General features: G+C 42.1%; 3 protein-coding genes across 13 annotated transcripts in view; all 3 read right to left on the reverse strand.

Moving 5' to 3' along the window:
- LOC5511558 (RNA-binding protein Musashi homolog Rbp6) overlaps positions 1-13858 on the reverse strand; it is a 34385-nt gene extending 20527 nt beyond the window's left edge. For 2 of the 8 annotated variants that reach the window (XM_032380965.2, XM_001631892.3), the window contains exon 1: positions 124-314. In XM_032380965.2, the coding sequence (XP_032236856.1) occupies positions 124-185 (62 nt within the window). In that variant the 5' untranslated portion in view covers positions 186-314. Of the gene's footprint in view, positions 1-123; positions 315-11471; positions 11875-13648 lie in introns of those variants that run through there. The other 6 variants (XM_032380967.2, XM_032380963.2, XM_032380968.2 and 3 more) reach the window with 5 other exon arrangements.
- Positions 13859-15641: 1783 nt separating this feature from the next.
- Positions 15642-18225, reverse strand: LOC5511598. Its single transcript, XM_048726418.1, has 4 exons — positions 18099-18225; positions 17575-17633; positions 16726-16850; positions 15642-16341 (listed from the first exon to the last, which is right to left on the reverse strand). Exons 1-4 carry the CDS (start codon positions 18155-18157, stop codon positions 16021-16023), a joined length of 564 nt encoding a protein of 187 aa, XP_048582375.1. The 5' UTR covers positions 18158-18225; the 3' UTR covers positions 15642-16020.
- A 1082-nt stretch (positions 18226-19307) lies between these two features.
- Positions 19308-22063, reverse strand: part of LOC5511556 (acid-sensing ion channel 2) — a 14652-nt gene continuing 11896 nt past the window's right edge. For 3 of the 4 annotated variants that reach the window (XM_048726430.1, XM_048726429.1, XM_048726431.1), the window contains 5 exons: positions 22033-22063; positions 21334-21396; positions 20912-21116; positions 20401-20492; positions 19308-19673 (listed from right to left, as the gene is read on the reverse strand). The exon at positions 22033-22063 is cut by the window's right edge and continues 123 nt beyond it. In XM_048726430.1, the coding sequence (XP_048582387.1) occupies positions 19519-19673; positions 20401-20492; positions 20912-21116; positions 21334-21396; positions 22033-22063 (546 nt within the window). In that variant the 3' untranslated portion in view covers positions 19308-19518. The remainder of the gene's footprint in view (positions 19674-20400; positions 20493-20911; positions 21117-21333; positions 21397-22032) is intronic. The other variant, XM_048726432.1, reaches the window with a different exon arrangement.

Raw genomic sequence — 22063 nt, forward strand, 5'->3', positions numbered from 1 at the left:
AAAAAAAGAAATGGCACGAATAAGAAACCCGTTCCCAAGAGAGCCAACGCTGAGCGGAGGCGAGCCGCGAGACGAAACAGATCGCAAGCGAGCCCATGGTCGAATCCGCGGTATGTTACTAACCCAGGATCGTTCGAAACATCAGACTTCGGGCTTATTGCGGAGGACTGAGATCCTTCCTCCATTTTGATCTAAAACTACAACTACACAACGGATAGGCCAACTAAAGCGGACACGTGTATGTCTACCACGGATTGGTCCATGTTGTTGGGGTACTTTGGCGCCATTTAGAATCGGCACCTTAGCTGGGAACTGATTGTTTCGAGATCTCGCTCGTGATTGGTCAATTGTGGTTTCCGTCACAACACTCGCTTTGACTAGAGTCACCTGACCGATTTGCATTTCACGCCTACTCCATTGTTTATCCTACGGCTGACCTGCGCTTGCTTGTGTGAGCGGAATGACTGACAATTCAAGAGTGCTCGAGAAATGCGAGGTCCCATAATCGATATCCAATATTGTACACTTCCAGAAGCGGAAGTAGAGGGTGGGGTTTTCGCATAGTCGAACTGTAAATTAAAACAATAAAAACACGGAAAATGGCTGGAAAAAAATCTACTTTTTTATATTTGTAAGTTAATCTAAGCTATTCGTTAATGTTGAAAAACAATTATATAATCTATTTGATCTTTTAACATTACTGTTGCAATAAAATGTATCACGATTCAACAAAAAGAAGCTTACAAAATAGTCGATGTTATTTTTGTTGCACAACAAAAGGCATTCATAGAAGGTTTTTTTTATCAAGACAAGGAAAGACACAGGATTCCAAGAGAAACAACGTCTGCAATGGTACGTGGCAACCCAAGACAGAGTTACCACCAGACCAGGAGAATTGGACACACGCTGCAGGTTATGGAGATTAAATAAACTCCGTTCTAAAAACACCGGTACTTAAGCGGCTATCAACGTGGTTTTATCGAAGAGTCTGATATCAAGCCAGTTTCAAGTAAAATTTGACACTTTTTGCCACAAGCAAAACACTACTGCCGGACCATATGCCGATAGGTTTTTTTGTTGATTCTCTCTTCCTTTTTGTTATGTCGTGGTATCTATTTAAAATACTCCACCTTTCTTAACGGCTAATACCCGGCCATTGTCTGATTTTTTCAATTGTCCAAATGCACCAACTTTCACGAGTTGAGTGTAATGACCATCAAAGAACATTAGGTGCTTTCGGACGTCACAAACAAACAAAACACACAAACAAGAAACGGGTGTGGTTTGGATTTTACCAAAACCGTTTCAGGTACCAGCAATGGTAAAGTTACACTACGGATTAACGAAAGTTCCGAGCATGGCTTACTCCGCCTAATTAAAAAAAAAAAAAAAACAACAAAAACAAAGAAAAACACTATTAAATTGTATTCTGTTCAATTGGTCACTTCCTATATTTCCGCTTTCAAGAAAAAAAAAAGGTTTCTATCTTTTCGAGCTTATTTATTTGTAGCTTCGGGATATAGCACGCACCCTAAGGGCACATACTTTCAAGTATTTCTGGTAAAGTTTTGAAAATACCGTTAGTGATTCAAGTTCTACTATCAAAGGTACTTTTTGCTTAAGGGCTTCCTTACTTAACCAACAACTTCGGACAGGTTTCAACTGTAACGCGCCCTTGCAAAATGTGTTCGTTACAATTGAACTGTGTCTGCCATGCAACGGGAATGTGTGAATTTTTCCCACGCGTTGAGCGATTTTGACAGTCGTTGATGCCCAAGTAAATAGATTCAAATTGCTGTTTCCTGAATTGATACAATCACTTCCTGAATTGGGCACTTTTTACACAAATACCTAGAATGCAAAAATATGCTAATTTAAATTACAATTGTGGTTTCAAATATCAAGTGTGAAAAGTAAACAATAACAATAAACACATATTTAGAAATAAAAAAATATTTAGAAGAGGTGCTCTCACACTAGGGGACACTTTTCAGCTACATGACCCCGGAACATGTAGCCGTCACATTCCGTACATAAAACGCGTCAGAGAGCGGGAATCTATAGGGGGGGACAAAATCACAACATGTACACACAGAATAAACTGCGCCATAAGCATGTTCCTGGGACACCTATCCATTTTACTCACACACTAAGGAGCCTTTTATAGGCTTATGTGCCTGGGACATGCCGTAAGGACAAAAGCACAGCCAACACAGACAGCTAAGTACAGCAGCGGGAACACTTTCCAGGGACGTGTAGCGGCAGTCAATTCCTGCACCGTTCACATAAGGGGGGCTGTGGCAGGCGCCTGTATCGGAGGCACGCTGCATGTACAACAGCGAATTGTGTACAGACATTCGCAACGGAAACCAATACATGTCCCGGAGACATGAAGCCGCACTCAAATCATTTTCCGTACATACAAGTCGAGATAAAGCCGGCGCTTAAATATGGGGCTTGCAGCGGGGACAAAACTTATTTACGCACACACATTCGCAAAGGGACGTCTTAATTGTCCCAGGGGCAAGAGGCCGCAAGTTGTAGCATTGTTTGAGTTCCTTGTGCAACACGGGTTTACACCAAGTTTTCACACTGCAACTGCACACTGTCTTGATTCTGTCAATTTATCCAATCACAACGAGCGAAAAATGAGAAAATAATAATACTCTCTTGTTTTCGTATTTGCAATAAATACAATTGGAAAAAAGAGACCGATAATTGTATTGTGTTGCAATGCAATAAATAGGGAAGGAAAATTGAATGGGTCTACTAGTCACGATGGCTGTACGCGAAGTTACCATGCGAAGGCGCCGCATGTTGCTGATTCTGATGCAGCTTTTAGATGATGACAACCCTCCTGTTACCATTGAACGAAGAGTGTGGACTCGTGAGTGGATAAAACGACGAGAAGAACTTGGGGCTTTTCATACTCTGTTCAGAGAGTATGAAAGAGTTCCAAGTTCCTAGCATTAGTCGAGGCTGTTGAGCCATTTTTAACCAAGCAAGAAACGCATATAAGGACATCTATCGCGCCAAACGAGAGACTTGCCCTCACCATCAGATACCTGGCAACAGGAGAGACATTTCAGACCCTTTCCTTCCAGTTTCGGATTGGAAAAAGTACCGTGTCTAAGATTGTTCTTGAAGTATGCGACGTCATCTACCACGTGTTGGGAAAACAACACCTAAAAACACCAAACATCGTTGAAATCTGGCGGGAAATTGCAGCGTCATTCTACTCTAAGTGGAACATTCCTAATAATATCGGCGCTATAGACGGGAAACGGATTTTGATCCAGAAGCCCCCAAGTGCTGGTTCCCATTACCACGATTACAAAGAAAACGAAAGTGTCATTGCTTTGATAATGTCAGGGCCAAATTACTAGTGCCTATACGCAGATATTGGCACCAATGGGCGCAACTCAGACGGGCACGCGTGGGCACGGTGCTCTCTTAAAAAGGCTCTAGAAAGCCCAGACAACCCACTTGATATACCTCCTCCTTGCCCACTTCCCGGGGGAAGCAGTGACGTTAATTATGTCATCACAGGGGATGAGGCGTTTCCTTTAGCAAACTTCATGCTCAAACCCTATCCTAGAAAAAGTCTCACCGTCGAGGAAAGAATTGCGAACTATAGAATATAAAGAGGACGACGGATTTCAGAGAACATCCCTGGTTGGTTCCTATGCGAGCTATCAACACCAAAGGATGGTCTTTTCTGTTCTGCAGGCTGCATATGTCCATGGTGATATAGGTTGAAACCAGACGAGGTGCTGTTTAAAGCGCTAGCATAGCTTGTGTCAATATAGTTGAAGCCAGGAGCGAGGCTTGAAGGATAGTCGACTCTACTGAAGCCACGCGGAGTTGAGTTTCGAGCAAAACTGGCGTTGTTAGCCTTCTCCATTTCATCCTTTTCCTCGAAATCAAACAGCGTGTCTGAAATGCACCTCTTGGCTCGGCGAAATACCGATGGAGACAGTTTCGACAATGTGACCCCAACGTATCTCCCAAACACGAACGCCTCGTTGGTCTGGTGTGCAGGTAACCCAATGGGGGGTGGGAGGTGCGCTTGGATCGTCACTACTGCCTCCTTAAACAGCTCTAGCTTCTTAACACGAGAGTATTATTATGTTCGCTTTCATGTTACGGGAGCACGCTTCCGAGCTGTTCATCAAAGAAACGTCGCGCCTTTCACGACATTCATTGCTGCATCATGCCCCGTAAAGTTCAACCAAATGAACTTTGACGGGACATGTCGCAGTGTGAAAACTTGGTGGAAACCAGTGTTGCACAAGGAACTCAAACAATGCTACACCTTGCGGCCTCTTGCCCCTGGGACAATTAAGACGTCCCTTTGCGAATGTGTGTGCGTAAATACGTTTTGTCCCCGCTGCAAGCCCCATATTTAAGCGCCGGCTTTATCTCGACTTGTATGTACGGAAAATGATTTGAGTGCGGCTTCATGTCTCCGGGACATGTATTGGTTACCGTTGCGAATGTCTGTACACAATTCGCTGTTGTACTTGCAGCGTGCCTCCGATACAAGCGCCTGCCACAGCCCCCTTATGTGAACGATGCAGGAATTGACTGCCGCTACACGTCCCTGGGAAGTGTTCCCGCTTGCTGTACTTAGCTGTCTGTGTTGGCTGTGCTTTTGTCCCTTCGGCATGTCCCAGGCACATAAGCCTATAAAAGGCTCCTTAGTGTGTGAGTAAAATGGATAGGTATCCCAGGAACATGCTTATGGCGCAGTTTATTCTGTGTGTACATGTTGTGATTTTGTCCCCGCTTTATGTCCCCGCTATAGATTCCCGCTCTGACGCGTTTTATGTACGGAATGTAATTTTAAAACGGCTACATGTTCCGGGGTCATGTAGCTGAAAAATAGTGTGCGAGCACATTAAAACCTTATCAGCCGGGAATGGTGGAAATGTATCGGTCTTCCTAAAAAAGGCCCCGAGATTTAGTGCGTGTCACTTTGAAATACACCATTTATGAAAACGACAGCGTGTTAAAGAATCCAAAAACACGCCACAAAACAAAACAAAAAAGAAAAATGACGACCGGCTAGGAAAAGACAAAAAGTCCGACCTTCATGGGCCGACGATCAAGATAATAAAACTTCAAACAGACCGAAATGTTGGTAAACGACATTACTGAAGCATCCTGAACACACAAAACTCGAGAGGATTAAACTATCCTTATGCTAGAAATCATGTTATCTTACTAAATTGCAATATAAAACACGACCACAGGGGGCACCGCGCACCAGGTGCCAGTGGGGGGAGGGGCTCAAGTGATAGAAACGATAGCAGTGAAATTGCAGATTTCAACTTCAAAAGAATTACTGCCCCGCATCCCACAAATTGAGGTCCCTGAACCAGTTACATAATATACCTGAAACAATTTTCCTTTCAGGAAATTGGTACAAGTTACAAGTCGACCAGCTTAAAACAAAGCGAATTCGAGACTCGTGTCAAATTCGGGTTTGTCGGAGATCACATAACAAAAAATAAGTTAACAGGATGGGCTAGACAATGGTGTATGCCCGAACTACTGTGAACATGTGCTATTACTATCCGCTTGAAAGGGGTCAGTATAACGAGGCTTTTGCGTGATTATCCAAGTCACTAAAATTTAAAACTTTTTTTTGCAGTTATTTTCCGTCATCCGAAAGTGTGGCGACAATGAAAATACAGTAAAGAAAGTCGGAGTCTTTTTATCAACCTTACTAGTACCGGCATTTGCGGGTGATGCGATCACGCCGGGATTGACGCGGGTATGAAAGCCCCAATTACCAGTCTTTGAATAATTGGCATGACTCATAAAAAACGTGGAGAACTTGAAGAATGAGCGTGCTTAAAATCGCAAGGTTGAAATGAAACTGTCAGTGCGATTAAGACTTATAAAACGCCCGCTGAATTGGCGACTTGCAATAAGAAATCACACGACTTTTTGGGTGACAAACAAGCGCCAAAATAAACAGATAGGGCTGCGGCCGTCACACCAGAGAGCGACAAAAAAAAAAATCTAACAATGGAAATAAGCCCTTTTTGATATGCTATACCACCAAAAATAGTGTAAAAAGAGGTGACAAAAAAAAAAAAAACGATTTAAATGATATCTTCTAGGCCCATAACAAGGGAACCACCCCCTTTAACTGAAAGATTAGGGACCTTAAGCAAAGACAAAGACGGCGGCTGGGATGCCGAGATCGAAAAAGATGCGTTCCCGCTTGGAGGTTAATAATTATTCCAATTGAATTGCAATGGGATAAGCAAAACAGATAAAATTAACCTTAGTAGCGAAAGTAGAGTCTTCACGTCGTGGTCTAGTGGAAAACGGCTGAAATTTATAAATCAGAACGCATTTTCATGTGCTGCTATTGAGATCTAAATCCGATTCCATTGACATGACGGAAAAACCCTGAACATGCGCACTTCGAAGAAATGGAGAAAGAAGGTACAATTTCTTACAATGGCTATCAGTTCATGGTATTCCGGACTGATTTTCCCTTTTCAAAACACAAATAACGTGAGGCTGAAATGCACATACCCAGATTTTGGCCTTTTAAGATAATTTTTTCCTTGATCATCCTTGCGCTTGTATGAGCTCAGTGACGAAAAGCTCAAATTTCAATGTCACTTTACAAAAAGTCGCACCAATTTAAAAAAAAGTCGCTTTTGATATTTTGTTTGATATCACTCACTAAGTACTTAGGGGAATTTTCCGCATTATTTGATGTGAAATGTGCTTATTGGAAACTTCAAGTCATGTTTTTCCGTCATGTCGATTCCATTGTTCTCTGCCGTCGTCGTCCACGTTGCCGTCGTCGTCGTTTGAGGTCCCTATCAATTACCCCAGGGTCGTAGCAAGGGGTGGGGCACTGGCGGCACGTGCCCTCCAAAACATTTTAAAAAATTATAAGGAAATACCAGTCGGGCGTGGCTGGCACCCCCTCCCCCCCCCCCCCCCCCCCCCAATATTTCGAGGTCTGCTACAGCTCTGGTACCACTTGTCTCCTCGCAGCCGTTTTAGTTTCGGTCGCGCAACGTTTCCGGAAACGTGACCAAAAGTAAAAGCATCTGCGAGGAGTCTGTGGTGCCACAGCAAGCTTAGGACGTACTTTCTAAGAAAAGGTTTTATACTGCGTTTTTTCAATATTCGTGAACTCTCGACCCACAACTTCCAACAGCTAAATCGCCTTCTGGCTTCCGTCATTCAAAATCTTCAGCACTGGAATGGTTTCCAATCACGCCACATCATGGCAAGGCGCTGACCAATTAAAAAGCACCAAATGTCATCTGTCAGTTTGAACGACAGAAAGCGGTTGACGAGGGTTGGCAAAAAAAAACATTTAAAACTTTCAATGAAACAAAATAAACGATTGAATAAATTAGCACTTAGAAGTAGCGACAAGCGTTGACATCGACTGAGAGCTCTGACACAAGCTGCTACAGGTGTTGTGACTTCGCCGTCAACAGCGGGGAACAGGGAAAACTATCGAATCCATATCAGTACCTTCCGAACTGATCCCAATCTCTTCGAGCCAGTGCAAATTAAGTTACTAAGAGACATAATTTGTCGTCAGCTTGAAGATGTCAGGTGATGGTAACACATATTAGAAGACCTTGAAAGTTAATACATACCTATTAAAATATGGACTATGAGAGAGCTCTGGTCGAAAGGGAATTCGAAAGCAGAAAAAGTATAAAGTTCTAGATATAGCATTAACTATTTATATATGGCGGACAGGGCTCTACCAAACATCTGGCATATCGATTTTAATAACCATGGCTTTTCTTCCTTGCTAGCAATGTCCTGCGTTTTGATGTAAAATAAACAGTTTATTATTGCACGAGTTTATCACTACGACGTGTAATAACCATGCGATGCCAGCGTTCGAGCAGAGCAACGCTTGACGTCTCCATGGATTGCGCCCTCTTGTCGCGGATTGTAGTATGTGATAAGGCGGCTGTTTAAAGCGGGTATTCATACCATGGCACCTGGGGTATAGGAGGCAAACAGGGAGTTGGCAGGTATCAACAGTAGAATGACAGTAGAGTGACAGTAACCAGTGGATTCAAACCCTCATATAAAGCCAGCGTGACTCATGGGGCTCCTCCACCCCTTCCCCCACGAAGCTTGTCCTCTTATGCATAGACGTGTTTGCCGAGTTTGTGAGTTCGGTCGCCGGCTGTCGATGTTTGCGTCCCATGATTCGCCACGTATAACACGAGATGCAGCACAATCAAAGCGCCCAGTAAAACGGCGCACTTTTCCATAGCAACTGCATTTTAGCTCGAGCATAAGTGAGGGAAAACGAAGCAGATCAAGGCGCTGTAATGGGTTGGCCGTGCATCGCCGCACGTTCTAAGAATCGCTAAACATCCGCAGCGACAAGGGCACCAGGACGAAGTGTTTGTCAGGCTAAATTCAAGACCACGAAATTTCATTAATTTTCCTCTGAAATGCGCCTTGCTTTGGAACGCGTTCTTCGGCGATTACTAAGAAACTTGGTCAAGTAACGTTGCATACTGATCTACTAGCCCGCGGCGGGCGAAGTCTCCGACGAGCTAGCCGAGACGTTCCCGACAAAAAAGCACGTCTATTGAGCGGTCAGAAAAATCAGTGGACGGTTTACTTGAGAGCCACAGAAATTTGACGTAAAACGAGCATAGCGGCATGGGACAATTTTGCGCAAGTTTTTATCTTAAGGTATACAGTATTCCAAGTTTCATTGCCTTGCCTCTGAACTAGCCACTTCTGTCGCACGACACGACCTGCGATTTTTATCGCATCCAAATCTCGCGTGTAAACAGACTCGGATGCAGCATCATGATCCGGCACCAAAAAGATCTTTACGTCTGGGTCTATTTACGTGTGTTCATCTTGTCCAGGAACCATATAATGCGACATTTTTCTACAGCTTTCGCATCCAAAAAGACTATGAATAGACGCACTAGGAAAAACATGATTGCACGAGGGTGAGCCTTTGGTCTCTCAAGTGCGACATCTTTAACGAATTCTCGGTGGCGAAGAGCAAGCGCGGCAAATCATAGTTGGTAATGCCGTGGTTAGACTAGGATGCCAACTGAGGTTGAGTCTCGGTTAACTGAACCCATGTTGGTTACACAAGCTTTATCTTAGTTGAGTTGTCAACAGCGAGGAATCAAGTGTCCTCGTGTCACGGGCATAAAATTTCAACCCCAGTTAGCCAATTACCGAACCTAGGTTCGAAGCATTAGTCTAACCACGGGGTTAATGACTCATCAGGCGATTAACACTAACAAACAACTGATAAAAACGATAAATCGATTACAGTAGATACTAAATACTGAACTTACTTGGATTACTATGTTCAACATTATAGGGATTCGAACAAAACCGAACGCTTCAAAAAAATCCGATCGTCGACAAATCAACATCTTAATTTAGGCTATCAAAAGCAACGTTTATTTGCTGCCAGAACGTTAGAGATTAAACACTCAATAACCTCCCACTTCAGACGGCACCAGCACCTACGACACAATCCACGTTGAACAAGTGTACCATCGCGTTGGTAAAACGCTCAACAAGAGGGCGTAGGCAGAGAAAGACACAAATGTCAGAAATGTCTCGTGAACTACACGAGGAGCTTAGCGCACAATACATGATTAATATCTTCCACGTGTGCAGTGGGTTGTCTACCAGACTACATTTCAATTGCAGTCAAATCTCAACGAGTCGTAGTCTTAAAGACCGTCGATCCGACTTGCGCGACGTGTGGTTTTATTAGGCTGTAACACCCTATGCAAAAGAGATGTTTATCACAGTAGTAGAGCATTCAACCCGCTTGAACCACGGCGACTCTCAATTATCAAATAGTACAGGGAAACAGTTGTACTTTGAAAAATGATGAGAGATGTAAAAAACGTAATGTTATCCAAATTTTCGCGACAGTCAATTTTTGCGTCACCTTCATTTCATTGCCATTCACCAGCGCAAGTCCTTGCACAGTGACGATCACTCACGATTACATGTAAGCTACACGGGGCAGTATGCATCTATATTCCGCCACCAGACACCTCATGTCCGACAACGGAACAAAGGATAAAAATTCTTGATTTTTGTGGAACAGAAAAATCCAAATAACCCAATAACACACACACGCACACAAAACTAAGAACAAAGATGGAAGCCAATAAGAAATACACTCCTGAAAATACATATTTGAACCCGGAACAGGCGCATAGTCAGGATTCATAAAATAATAATAATAAAGACTTATATTGCTCCTCTCACCTATAAATCCAAGGCGCTTTACAGAGATATAAGATATATACATAAAAAATATACTTTAACTATCTAAAATTTCACTTACATCATTCAAGAACCAAGTGTGAAAGACTTCGCTTAAAAGCCTTGACTTTGGATTTATAGGCACCTATTTCTTTCAGGGTATTTACGGTGTTCTACTGGTAGACCCTTGAACCACAAGTTTTCAATTTAAAAGAGAGTTGGGTTAAAAGAGACTCATTTGCAGAACAAAGACTAAAAGCATGTATAATCATCTTGCAGTAACTAAAGTAAATGTTCTTTTCTAATTTTTGCAATATTGCACAGAAGAAGACATGTAGTTGGTTATATCTCAAAGGCAAGATTCGATGCGGCACAGGTTGAGGGTCAAATTATATAATTTGGTATCATCAGTATAAAATGGAAGTTTACACCATGTTGACTGAAGTTGTCAGCAAGCAGTGCAGTTTATAGAGAATATTACATGGGATCCAACATCGACCTTTGGGAACAACAAAAAGCATCTTCAGGCTATAAGGGAATGTGTGCTCTGTTTTGACAAAATAGGTTTGGTTTTTCAGATAATAAGTTCACCATGTCAAAGCTTTAAAGTACCTGTTATGCCATATTGATGCTCTGGCCACTTGGGAAGGGCATTGTTTACTAAGAGGGATGCACAGTCATAGGTATTATAAATGGAAAAAGTACATGTGATGGTTCTTAGGAAATGGACCATTCCTTGGTGGTGAAGGGGTGCAGGACGTAGCACGCACACCACCTAACTTTGTGCCTGTTGAACAAGTGCTTCGCGTCACAAGCACCACACAGGATCACAGAGTTATTAACTACTCCTCAGCCTCCTTTCATATGAGAGGGCAGCAAATGGAAATAATCACTTAAATGTATTTAACACATGGTAATATGAACCACAATTCAAATTGATGTACACTTTCAAAAGTTCTTAGAAGCCATACATTTCTGCTAAATAAGACATTAATTTTTTATTGAGAAAACGTGTTCTTAATTCAACACAATATTCATCATGATACAAATCTTACAAATCCATTGACATGTTTAATGGAAGTGCAGGATATGTGTGTACAGGGACCAAATATACGTTTAACAGTTACATCTCAATTCCTCCAACCTCCCTGGTAATAATAACACCAAAAGAGTAAAAAACTAAAACTTACCAGCCTTCATGGTGGTCCAAACAGGAAAAACAACTTTAGCCACGACAGATAATACAGTAGTTCTACTTTTCAACTTGAACACAACATTTTCATTACATTCTGTATCCCTAACACGTCTCCATGTGCCATTCCACATTTAATCCTTTGCTTATTCCATTTTTCCTTCCTTTTCATGTGACCAAGCCAAATACACCAATGCTTCCATGTAGTAGTAGTATTCCACATGTGATCCTTTTCTTTATCATGTTCCCTTCCGTTCAATAGCCAAATACACCTCCAATGCCCAACATTTGTCCATGTAGTATATTTCACATGTGATTGTTTGCTTTATCATATTCCCTTTCTTTAAATGTGACAAAGCCAAATACACCTTGCATCCTATGGATGATAACTATAATAGGTCCTGTAGATAAAGGTTAACTGAGATTAGAGTTGAGAAGGTACTGGCATTTGAGAAGAAATTAGCAACCACACATTTAGTATTTGGCACACGAAAACTTGGCAATACAGTATCAAAAGAAACAATTTTCTCTTTGTAGATTACGATAGATAAAGTAAACAGTGGCTCATAATAACATGGACCGGCTCAAAATAACATGGACTAACTCGAATTGCCCCCGAGGTAAAAAATTGCCCCCATCTTAACATGTTCTCGAATGTTCACCAATTCTAGTGTTCTCGACTTCGGAGCGGTGCAATGTGTGATCTAACACCTTAGTTAGATAAGAGAACTTTTAAAAATCGGCATTGGGAACAATTTCAGAATAAGAATTGCTCATCTTGATTTCTAAAGAAAGAGGCATTAAATAATCGTGAGATGTTTGTGAACCAAAACTGAAGAGTGCTGCTTGAAACCAAACGCTGATCACATCTACCTAAGACAAATGTTCAGGACCACGCATTGCGCCCTTCTGGAGCTGGGAATCACTAGAATTGGTGAATATTTGTTTAAGTGAGGCAAGTTTTCGCCATGCCAGCATTTTTTGTCCTGGATTTCAGGGATGACTTGATAACCCTTGACAAAAATTGCGGTTGAGGACAACTTTTGCAGTGCTTGAGTAGCCCGTTGACAGCTTGTAATCTGATTGGCTCAGAGGGGACAACTATTGACCTTGGGGGCAATGCGAGTTAGTCCATGTTATTTTGAGCTGGTCCATGTTATTATGAGCCACTGTTAGTAGCAGATCTGGGGGAGCAACTCCAGAATCCCCGCTCTGATTTCTATAGAACAAGCCTTTAAATACAAGGAAAGTGCAAATAATTGGGCATGTATTCTCAAGTTTAGCCATCCTGGGCTTTTGAAGGTTAATGTTTCAATGTTTGTTGCACAGCCTTATGGTTATCTCTTGCACTGCTTCAAATCTTCACCTAAGAAGAATATTTTGATTAATATCTCAGGCTATGTAATATATGTCAATGAAGAGATCGTAGAAAGTTTGCACCAAAAAAATCAAATCCATTATCAAATCGATAATCCAGCATTTTCCTGGTCACTTACTGTAGCTACAGCTAAGTGGTATTTGCCAAAACAATAATTTAATGCAAGAGAAGTTGACAAGTGGGGCCTATTTGTGTCATCAAATTTGCAACGGAGAAATAATTTGAGTTGTATGGGGATGCAATACATAGAAATTATTGTAGGTGAGTCACGATGGCTTAAAAAGACAGTAGTCTTACTATGACGATGCTTTTACCCCTAAGCTAAACAGATAAACAAACAAACGAGCATATAAACACTACATCAATAAGTGATTACAAATTGATATTAACACAGAGCACAACCAACAGTTCATTGACCTCGTATGTCAGAGAGCGTCCTACGATCTCCCGTAGTTTTCCTGAGCTGTAGTTGTTTTCTTTTCCTTTTTCCTACAAAGTTTTTTTGATTTTAGACTCGGATTGCTTCTTGGTAGAGGAATCTAACAGAAAAGATTATACCGCATGTCCTATACCGTTTCGTAATAGTTGTTTATCGGGGCCTTCTCATATTTCTGAGGTTTGCCAGGGCGAGGTAGAATAACAGCAAAGTCATTGTGCTAGTAGAAGGGTTTGCTTTGCTATGTAACTGAATGGTTCTATGTGTATACAAACAGCTAAGAGCGCACTGTAAACTCACATAAAAAATACAGCAACAAATACGCACAAAAGAATAGACGAATCTGCACGCATTGTTTTACCTTTCGATATGGTCACCCACTTCCACGCAGCAAATTTTCGTATTTTCCCTGACATTTCGTAGCATAAAGCTTTTGAAGAGAACTGAAAAGCACAACAAAGGTTGTACTGGTTTCAACTTGTACAAAAAGTGGAAGATTTGGACCTTGAAAGAACAAGAAAGCTACCGAAGAAGATAAAAGCGTGTGGACCTTGCAAGTCGCCGGATGCGGTGTGACCTCGTGACCTGCGCATTTCGATTTTCCCGCCCGCACGGTGCGCGTAGTATGATGGGTAGACGACAAGTATATGAACGAAATCGAACAATGATGTGCGATTTTTTGTACGCTGAACTTTCCTTCTTCGCTTCCCATAAACATCGAACTCACCGGCCCACGTTTGTCAATGCCCGCAAATCTGTCGTGAAAGCCTCACTGCTTGCTGGTTCACCAACTAAAACTCTCGCCTGAATTGAGTGTTCCGGCCGACAACTAGCCTATCCGGTATGAGTGCAGTCTTTGTGATTTGTCACTTCCGGCAGGGGCGTACGCAGCCTATTGGCCTGCAGTCACTGGACTGCAAAAAAAATTTTCGACCTCATAACGAGGAGGAAAAATGAAATGTCTACTCATTCATTTTTATGTACGTAGTTTTATATATATGATGAGGATAAAAACTAGAATTTTCTTAATCATGGTTAGTCTACAGATGATTTCCAAACATATTGTTATGTCGTTCAGTGCCACGCGACGACTGAAGTACTATTTTAGATCGAGGATGACAGAGGATCGTGTAATATTCTCAAAAGTCTGTCGCATTGACGCCAATTTCAAACCCAAAAGCGGGAGCTATGAAATCTTCACGGGGATGCGGGATGAGGGGCCACGCCCTCATTCAGCTTCTGGATTCTTTGATTGCCACTTCTTAAAATCCTGCGTAGGCCGCTGACCGGTTAGTGATGAGTAAGCCCGATTTCTAGCTGAGCTTTTACACGGTCACTTCTCTATTTTCATGTTTTTGTATTGTCGTTGTATTCATTGCAATTTTATTCAATAGTTTTCACTACATGAACTGTTGGAAACAATAGCGATTTTATTAAAACAAAAACCGGCATGCGATGCGCGCGAAAAAGGCTGGTTATGTTGTAAAGCGAGACCAGCCTTCCTCGCGTGCCAAGTTGGTATAAGTAATCCGCTTGTTGTTGATTAGGCCTGCTGTTTCCGCTCAGTCCGCTTCGCTGCGACAGCAATCATTCAGGCCCGTAGTCAGGATTTTGAGCGGGGAGTTCGTTTTACCCATTTAGCGGACCATTTCCCCTTCGGTAGCGCGCCCTAGCTTGCAGTGGTACTCAATTTTCCTTCATTTAAGCGGACCTTCCAGTCAAATGGGGTGGTTCTTTCAACCACCCCCCCCCCCCTGGCTACGGGCCTGTCATTACATCCCAATTAAGTCTATCCGTAAATGTCTACCTCCGTACTGAACTAAGTTGCAATCCAAATTTACAAGTCACTCCAAATTCCAGCACTAACCTACGCTATTTTCATTGTCTTTGATTTGTACGCTAATTACGGTAATCGGTACGGTAATCACATGCGTGCGTTATTCGCTCATGAAAGCAATTTATGATTCGTAATTCCCTGATATTTTTCTCTTCAATTAAAGACTCTCATTATCACAAAAGCGCTAAGAATATTCCCCGATACAATTGCAACACTTTCCATAAAAGGTCAGGGGCCTCTGAACGGGACATTGTTTCGTGTACTGTACCATTATAAACCCTCTGCTAGAATGAGGAGACCCTGTATTTGCTTATCTCCGCGGTTACCTCTCAGATAACTTAGAGTGCAAAAGTGCGCACTAGCTATTATTTCCCCAGGAGTCAAGTAGTATAGTGTGATTTCCAGTGGGCAAATATAACCGCTGTCTTATCTATGCTTGCAATCAAACCGTTGAAATCAGGCGCGTACAAAGGGGGGGGGGGGGTGCGCAGGTCGCGCTTTCCATATGATACGTATAACTGTTTCAGTTTCAGTTTATTTGTTAAACCAGGAAAGAGAATACAATTTTTTTTCATATAAAAAGACAATAATAACAAGTTATATTAATATAAAATATGAATACAAAAAATAATGGAAGCCCAAAAGAAGCCTGGGGCTAATTAAATATGGACTACCCCTAAAGTTAAACTAGAGATCAGAGTTAAAGTCATTAATAAGTGAGTATAATATATCTTAGTGTAAAAACAGCAAGCAAGCAGACAAACTGCGCACCTCCTGAATTTTGAAACGACTCCAAAAAGATATTCAAATTGTGACTGGCCGACGCAGGCAGCCCCGCCCCCAAATTAAACGTGCTCATAAACATCTTTAGATTCCTTGTAGGAGTCAAACTGTGTTCAGTATTCATCCGTCTCACTAAAGAGTTTGTAAATGTACGTCATCACCACGACGCTGAGTTGGACAACGCGCCAAACCCGGACCTCGTAAAGTGCTCCGTACAACATAGTCCTTATCCACGAAGAAATAGCCGTCCAGTCAGTACCAGGCGAGGAGCCAGAGTTATACGTAGATATGGTCATACTCCGGACCAGAAACTCGGTGTAGACAAAGATGAACACAAGTCTTACTGTTAGAGGGTTGACGGAGAATGTCCAGCTGCTTCCGCGAGCTGCCTCACCATAAGTACTATCTTCGTCATCGTCCGGCTCTGTTAATCCCTGGAGTGATAAGGGGACGACAGTTGAACTTTAGCGGGAGGTATGCGTTGACGGGGAGGGAAGGAATTGGGGAATGGATTAAAGCTACGTCATTAAACTAGTCTTCCAAGAATGCATGGATTTGTTACGTTTTTTACGTTCAATATAATCAAGTGCATACAGAGGAGTTGCTAAGGGGGCTGCGCAGTCATAGGTATCATAAAGAAAAAGCATAATTTTGATGTCCTTTCAATAAGAACTGAACCGATTTTTGGCAGCGAAGGGTGGAGGGGGGCACATGCATCCTGCACATCACCTTTGCGTACATGCTAGTTTAATGGCCATGCTCACTGCCAGTGTTCAGATCTATGTAACAGATGTATGTAACATTGTAAAAATACTCGCCTCAGCATAGAAAGTCTTCAGCAGCCACATAAAGCACAAGACAGCACTAACACGAATTAGCGCCAGAAACAGATAGGTAGGCGACACAAGGTTACGTAGAATCAACTTTGCCTGGCCCAGCTGGCCTGGAATGCAATAATACACCCTAGTAAGTGATCTCTCATGTATAAATAACACACCCGAATAAATGACTTCTTGTGGATAAATAACAACTTTAACGCAAGCTCAATTAGGCAGGTTTTGTAGGCATCATAACAAGCTAATAGAATCTAGGAGGGCCATCCAGCCTATTGAGATAATACATACTCTTGGAAAATAATAATAGGTAGGCACCTTAGTCAACAAATAATCTAGGTAGGCACCTTCATCAACTAATAAATCTAGATGGGCACCTTAGTCAACCAATAAATCTAGGTGGTCTCCCATTCAACTTATAAATCAAGGTGGGCACCTGCATCAACTAATAAATCAAGGTGAACACCTTGGTCGACCAATAAATCTAGGTGGACATCCCATTCAACTAATAAATCAAGGTGGGCATTTGCATCAACTAATACATAATTCTAGGTGGACACCTAAAACAACTAGTTAATCTAGGTAGGTAGCTTTGCCAACTAATAAATCTATGTAGGCACCCTAGTCAACACATAAATCTAGGTGGGCACCCTAGTCAACAAAGGTGGAGTTAGCGGCGTAGCCAGGGGGTGGCCCACTTCAAGCAGCCAAAAATAAAGTAAATGTATGAGACACTATCTAGAATACAGGTGAAAATGCCTTAAAAGGGCCTTTTTGGCCCCCTCCTGTTAAAAATCCTGGCTATGCCACTGTAGCTGCCAATATGGCACTTACTGATGCTGCTGGTTGCCATTGACAAAAAGGCTGTGAGGAAGGACTGCTGACCGAAGGAGCTGAAATCATGGTTGTGGATGAGATTCGTCATTGATACAACACAGAATACAGTATTTTTATAAAACCCCCAGAATAAGAAAAAGCTATATTGTGAGAGCAACATAAGGGACAGCCCTGTAGATCACCTCTGTTTGATAGGCATATGGGGAAACAGTTCTCGTGGAGGTAGTATTAATTCAGCATAAGAGATACACATGTAGATCACCCATGTCAATAAGTCTAGTGTGAATTCAGCAGAGGGTATAGCCATACATAGCTAGATCATTCCTGTGTGAATTATGAGCACATCTCTCATCCCTGTGTGAATTATGAGGAGACCTTTCTCAGGGGCTAGGCAGGTCACCCCTGCATGGTATAAGAAGAAGAAGATCATGGAGGAAGTGTAAAAAAGTATTAAGGGATAGCCAGGTGGGTTGGCCATGCTAGAATAATAAGGAAACGTTTGATAGAAGGTATCCACATACTTGCTCCATGCATCTGGCAATTTGATAGGATTGGTGCTCATCAGACGCTCTTGTTTCATAGCCCATAATATGCTGGTGAGAACAAGAGATAGCCCAGCTGCATCTGAGATGATACCTGGAATCCACAAACAGATTAGAACTATCTATTTACAAACTTCTTTCAAACTTCTTATCAATAGATAGACTATTTGACTCATAGAAAACGAGAACGAGTAGTCTAATTGTTTTAGAAATCCACTCACATACTACCTTCGAATAACTGACGATTTTAATAATAATTTATGTTGTTTTTGTGAAAATGCCGGTTTTTTCGCTACTCGCTATCTATCGCTCAATAGATAGTGAGTACGGGAGCCAATCAAATTGCCGGATTCGTGTTAGTATGTGAGTAGATTTATAGTAATATAGTATATAATGCGCGCACTTATTCTTACTAGTCTCAATGTTTCGAGGTTATTACAAAAGGATTTCATTAAAACTTAGTCTCCATTTTTTGCGCCTCTCAAAACAAGGTGCGTCATGCAGAGAGCGTCATTATTAACTAAAAAGATGTGTTACTAAAATGCAGAAATGCGTCAATTGTTGACATAGTTGCTGAAGGGGGGAATGCGCTTATGCAAGGTAGGACTAGACAACGACCTGTGGCTTTGTGTTCCATACCCCTACTTTTGCAAAAGCATTGAAACATTCAAGACATTTATTTCCATTCATACATTATACTTATACTTACAATTGGAAGTAAAGGGGGTTTTTCTAATTTCTTGGAGTTGCATTATTGTTTTATTCATAAAAAACTGTCCTACATGCATATTTATCAGAAAAAACATCTTTTCCAGGATGTTTTATGAACCTTAAGACTGACCTAAGCCGCGCGCAAACAGAACCAATATTTGCCGTAATTACAGGCGCTTGGGGTACCTGTGCCAACCTAATGAATTTCTTTGGTTAGGTCTAAAAAGGTCATATGAGAAAAAAAAAACTCTTAGGTTACTCGTTTACAAGGACACCTCATTATTGAGAACAGCTTTCAATGTACAGACAAAAAGCTCTTTACGTTTTCTGTAAATGTCAACCTGCTAAATGAAAACACACTCATCATCACCATCATCACCGCCGCCACCACCACCACCACCACCACCACCACCATCATCATCATCATCATCATCATCATCATCATCATCATCATCATCATCATAACCATTATCATCATCTTCATCATAGCTGATGTGGGCCAAGCAGTATTGCCAATACAAAAGATCTCCATCTTTGAAATGTCTGAGCCTTTAAGATCTCTCGACGTCAACGAGAAAGGCATCCAAGATCGAATATGACAACAGGCCTCATACTGCCTTGTTGTCTCACGGCTTTATGTTCATTCTATGTTAAAAGTGTAGCACCAGTTCGTTGAGATTATCTTAGCCTAGTCATCCTGGATTGCTGCCCGGGCTTGTCTCTCTTTTGCTTCTTTCCTAAGCCGATGTCTATGCAGACAAAGCATGAAGACGAGATCGATGAACTCGCAGAATGTAAGTAGACTGCAGCCTAGAAATAGCCCCATGTTACCGCCCACGTCAGCTGTGAAGGTAACAGGAAAAAAAATCTTATAACAGAAGCATTATCATAACATTTACACAGTACTATATACTCCCATCCCCCTTCCCCTACACATGTCACAGACAACACCCCTCCCATCCCCCCATACAGCCCAACAACACCCCTCTTTCTCCTGCTTCCAAACTTAGCACCGAGAAACAAAGAGATACTCCCCATTTCTTGACCTGAAGTCGAACCCGTTTTAGCAGAGGTGAGAGGCCCCATTCTTCGACGCGCTAACACACATGGCCACCTGTGGTGAGAGGCCCCATTTGCTGACGCGCTAACACACTGGGCCACCTGTGGTGAGAGGCCCCATAAGGTGACGCACTTACACATTGGGCCACCTGTGGTGAGAGGCCCCGTAAGGTGACGCACTAACACACTGGGCCACCTGTGGTGAGAGGCCCCATACCCTGATGCACTAAGACACTGGGCCACCTGTGGTGAGAGGCCCCATACCCTGACGCACTAAAACACTGGGCTACCTGTGGTGAGAGGCCCCATACCCTGATGCACTAACACACTGGGCCACCTGTGGTGAGAGGCCCCATAAGGTGACGCACTAACACATTGGGCCACCTGTGGTGAGAGGCCCCATAAGGTGACGCACTAATGCAATTGGCCATCGGTTGTTCTATATTCATATTCACACCCAACGTCAACAGCTCGTAACCCCTCCCCCTCTCTCGCCTCCAATGCCACTCACAGCCGAATTCGCTGATTCCATAAGCCGGCTTCTCCTCCAGAACATCAGTCAGTAGCGTCTCGTAATAGATCTGCACCTGCGCAATTTGTTTCCTGGAAAGAAAAGGAAGCCACTCAATTTCATGTGCTGTATTTAAGAACTCAGCTTTGTCCCTAGCTTGTACCTGATAGTAGGTCTTCCTTTTTTTCAGCGCAGAACTTGTTCATTAAGCTATATTTACATCTAAATTTTTCTTTTCGAATCTTTGGATTTGGAGCTACGATTAGTTTTCCACTACCTGGACATTTTGTCTGCCAATCAGATTCCATTATTATTAATGGAAAGAATAAAGCGAATAAAGAGTCCCGACTAATCCCTTACACTTTTCACTAGAATCAACCTATTAAGATAGGCTTCTATTTCAGCTCAACGTCGATGTTATGCTGATATATCGCAGACATACACCCTAGTTCATAAGAACATCAGCGAGCTAGTGTGCACCAAGTACGTGAATAGATTCTTGAGGTCACACCTTAAGGCCTCTTGTATCTGGAGTAGCACCTCGTCTTGACTCTTTCCTGTTGTGTTGACTTTGACCAGTTCCGTAAAGTTTAAAAGGACGGGAAAAATGGAATCCCATAGATGGTCGGATGGAAAGTATGCAAGTGATAACTGTATCTTGTAATGAAGGGCCCGGCAGGGTTTTGGGCAGTCGCACATTGCTGGGTTGAGCTCTACTGCAAAGTAGACAAAACACTACTGTCTTCACAGACAAAAACATAATAAGGAACCTAAGCAAACACGTTTCTGGACAAAACTGTATTGATAAAATGGTATTGATTTTAGGAAACACATAGAATGAGGATTTACAAAATAACACGTAGCAATTTACTTATAGCTCTAGAGCACGGTGTTTGAATAACCGGCTTGATCACGACATATAAGATAACTTACGATATGTGGTGGACACACAGTTAATTATCTCGTCCGATGTACAAAACTGAGTGACGTTAAGACCTAAAAAAAAAAGGAATAGCTAGCACCCTCAAGCTTCATCTTCATAAACCAGAGACTTCAGGGGTCCTTTCAACTCTATCATTACAAGGTGATATCGGAAATAAAAGAAGTAGATGAAAGAAGAATAACAAAATACAGCAACAAACAACAACTGAGCAAACCCTTCTCTGCCAGCAGAGTTATTCTCCCGTTTGTTTCAAGCAGTTCACTCGACTCGACGTGTTCACGCGACACGGCGATGACTGAACTGCTAGAAACAAACAGAATAAATACTTTGCTCGCAGGGTTAGCAAACAGCCCAGTAACAAGAATACGGAACAACAACAACGACGACAACGAAACATAAAAGAAAAAGACTATAATAAGAACAACACAGAAAAAGAGGGGACAAACAAGAAGAAGGAAGAGTTTGAAAACTGAAAGAGGTATATCATCTTCGTAGATCCGACATGCGTGACAATGTTGTTTTAATTTTATTTCGGATATTCAAACTTCTCATCATTTTTAAAAATTAAATAATTCCCTATCGTTATCTAATAGTTCCCAAATGTGAATATAACTGAGCTGTTTTAATTGTAGGATGGATCGAAATTCATCATGATTCAAGCGGATTTAATTCTTAGAAATGTGCGTTACCATTCAGAGCCATGCCGAGCACTCGACACTT

This window comes from Nematostella vectensis, chromosome 4 (assembly GCF_932526225.1).
Source record: "Nematostella vectensis chromosome 4, jaNemVect1.1, whole genome shotgun sequence".
Lineage (NCBI taxonomy): Eukaryota > Metazoa > Cnidaria > Anthozoa > Actiniaria > Edwardsiidae > Nematostella > Nematostella vectensis.

Bases quoted from the DNA above. Each gene is read 5' to 3' on its own strand.
- LOC5511598 (XM_048726418.1), bottom strand. From the start codon at position 18,157: ATGAAACAAGAGCGTCTGATGAGCACCAATCCTATCAAATTGCCAGAT. The intron at 17,634-18,098 runs GTATGTGGATAC...CCATGATTTCAG, and splicing joins TTGCCAGATGCATGGAGCAA to CTCCTTCGGTCAGCAGTCCT. The intron at 16,851-17,574 runs GTAAGTGCCATA...ATTGCATTCCAG, and splicing joins AATGGCAACCAGCAGCATCA to GCCAGCTGGGCCAGGCAAAG.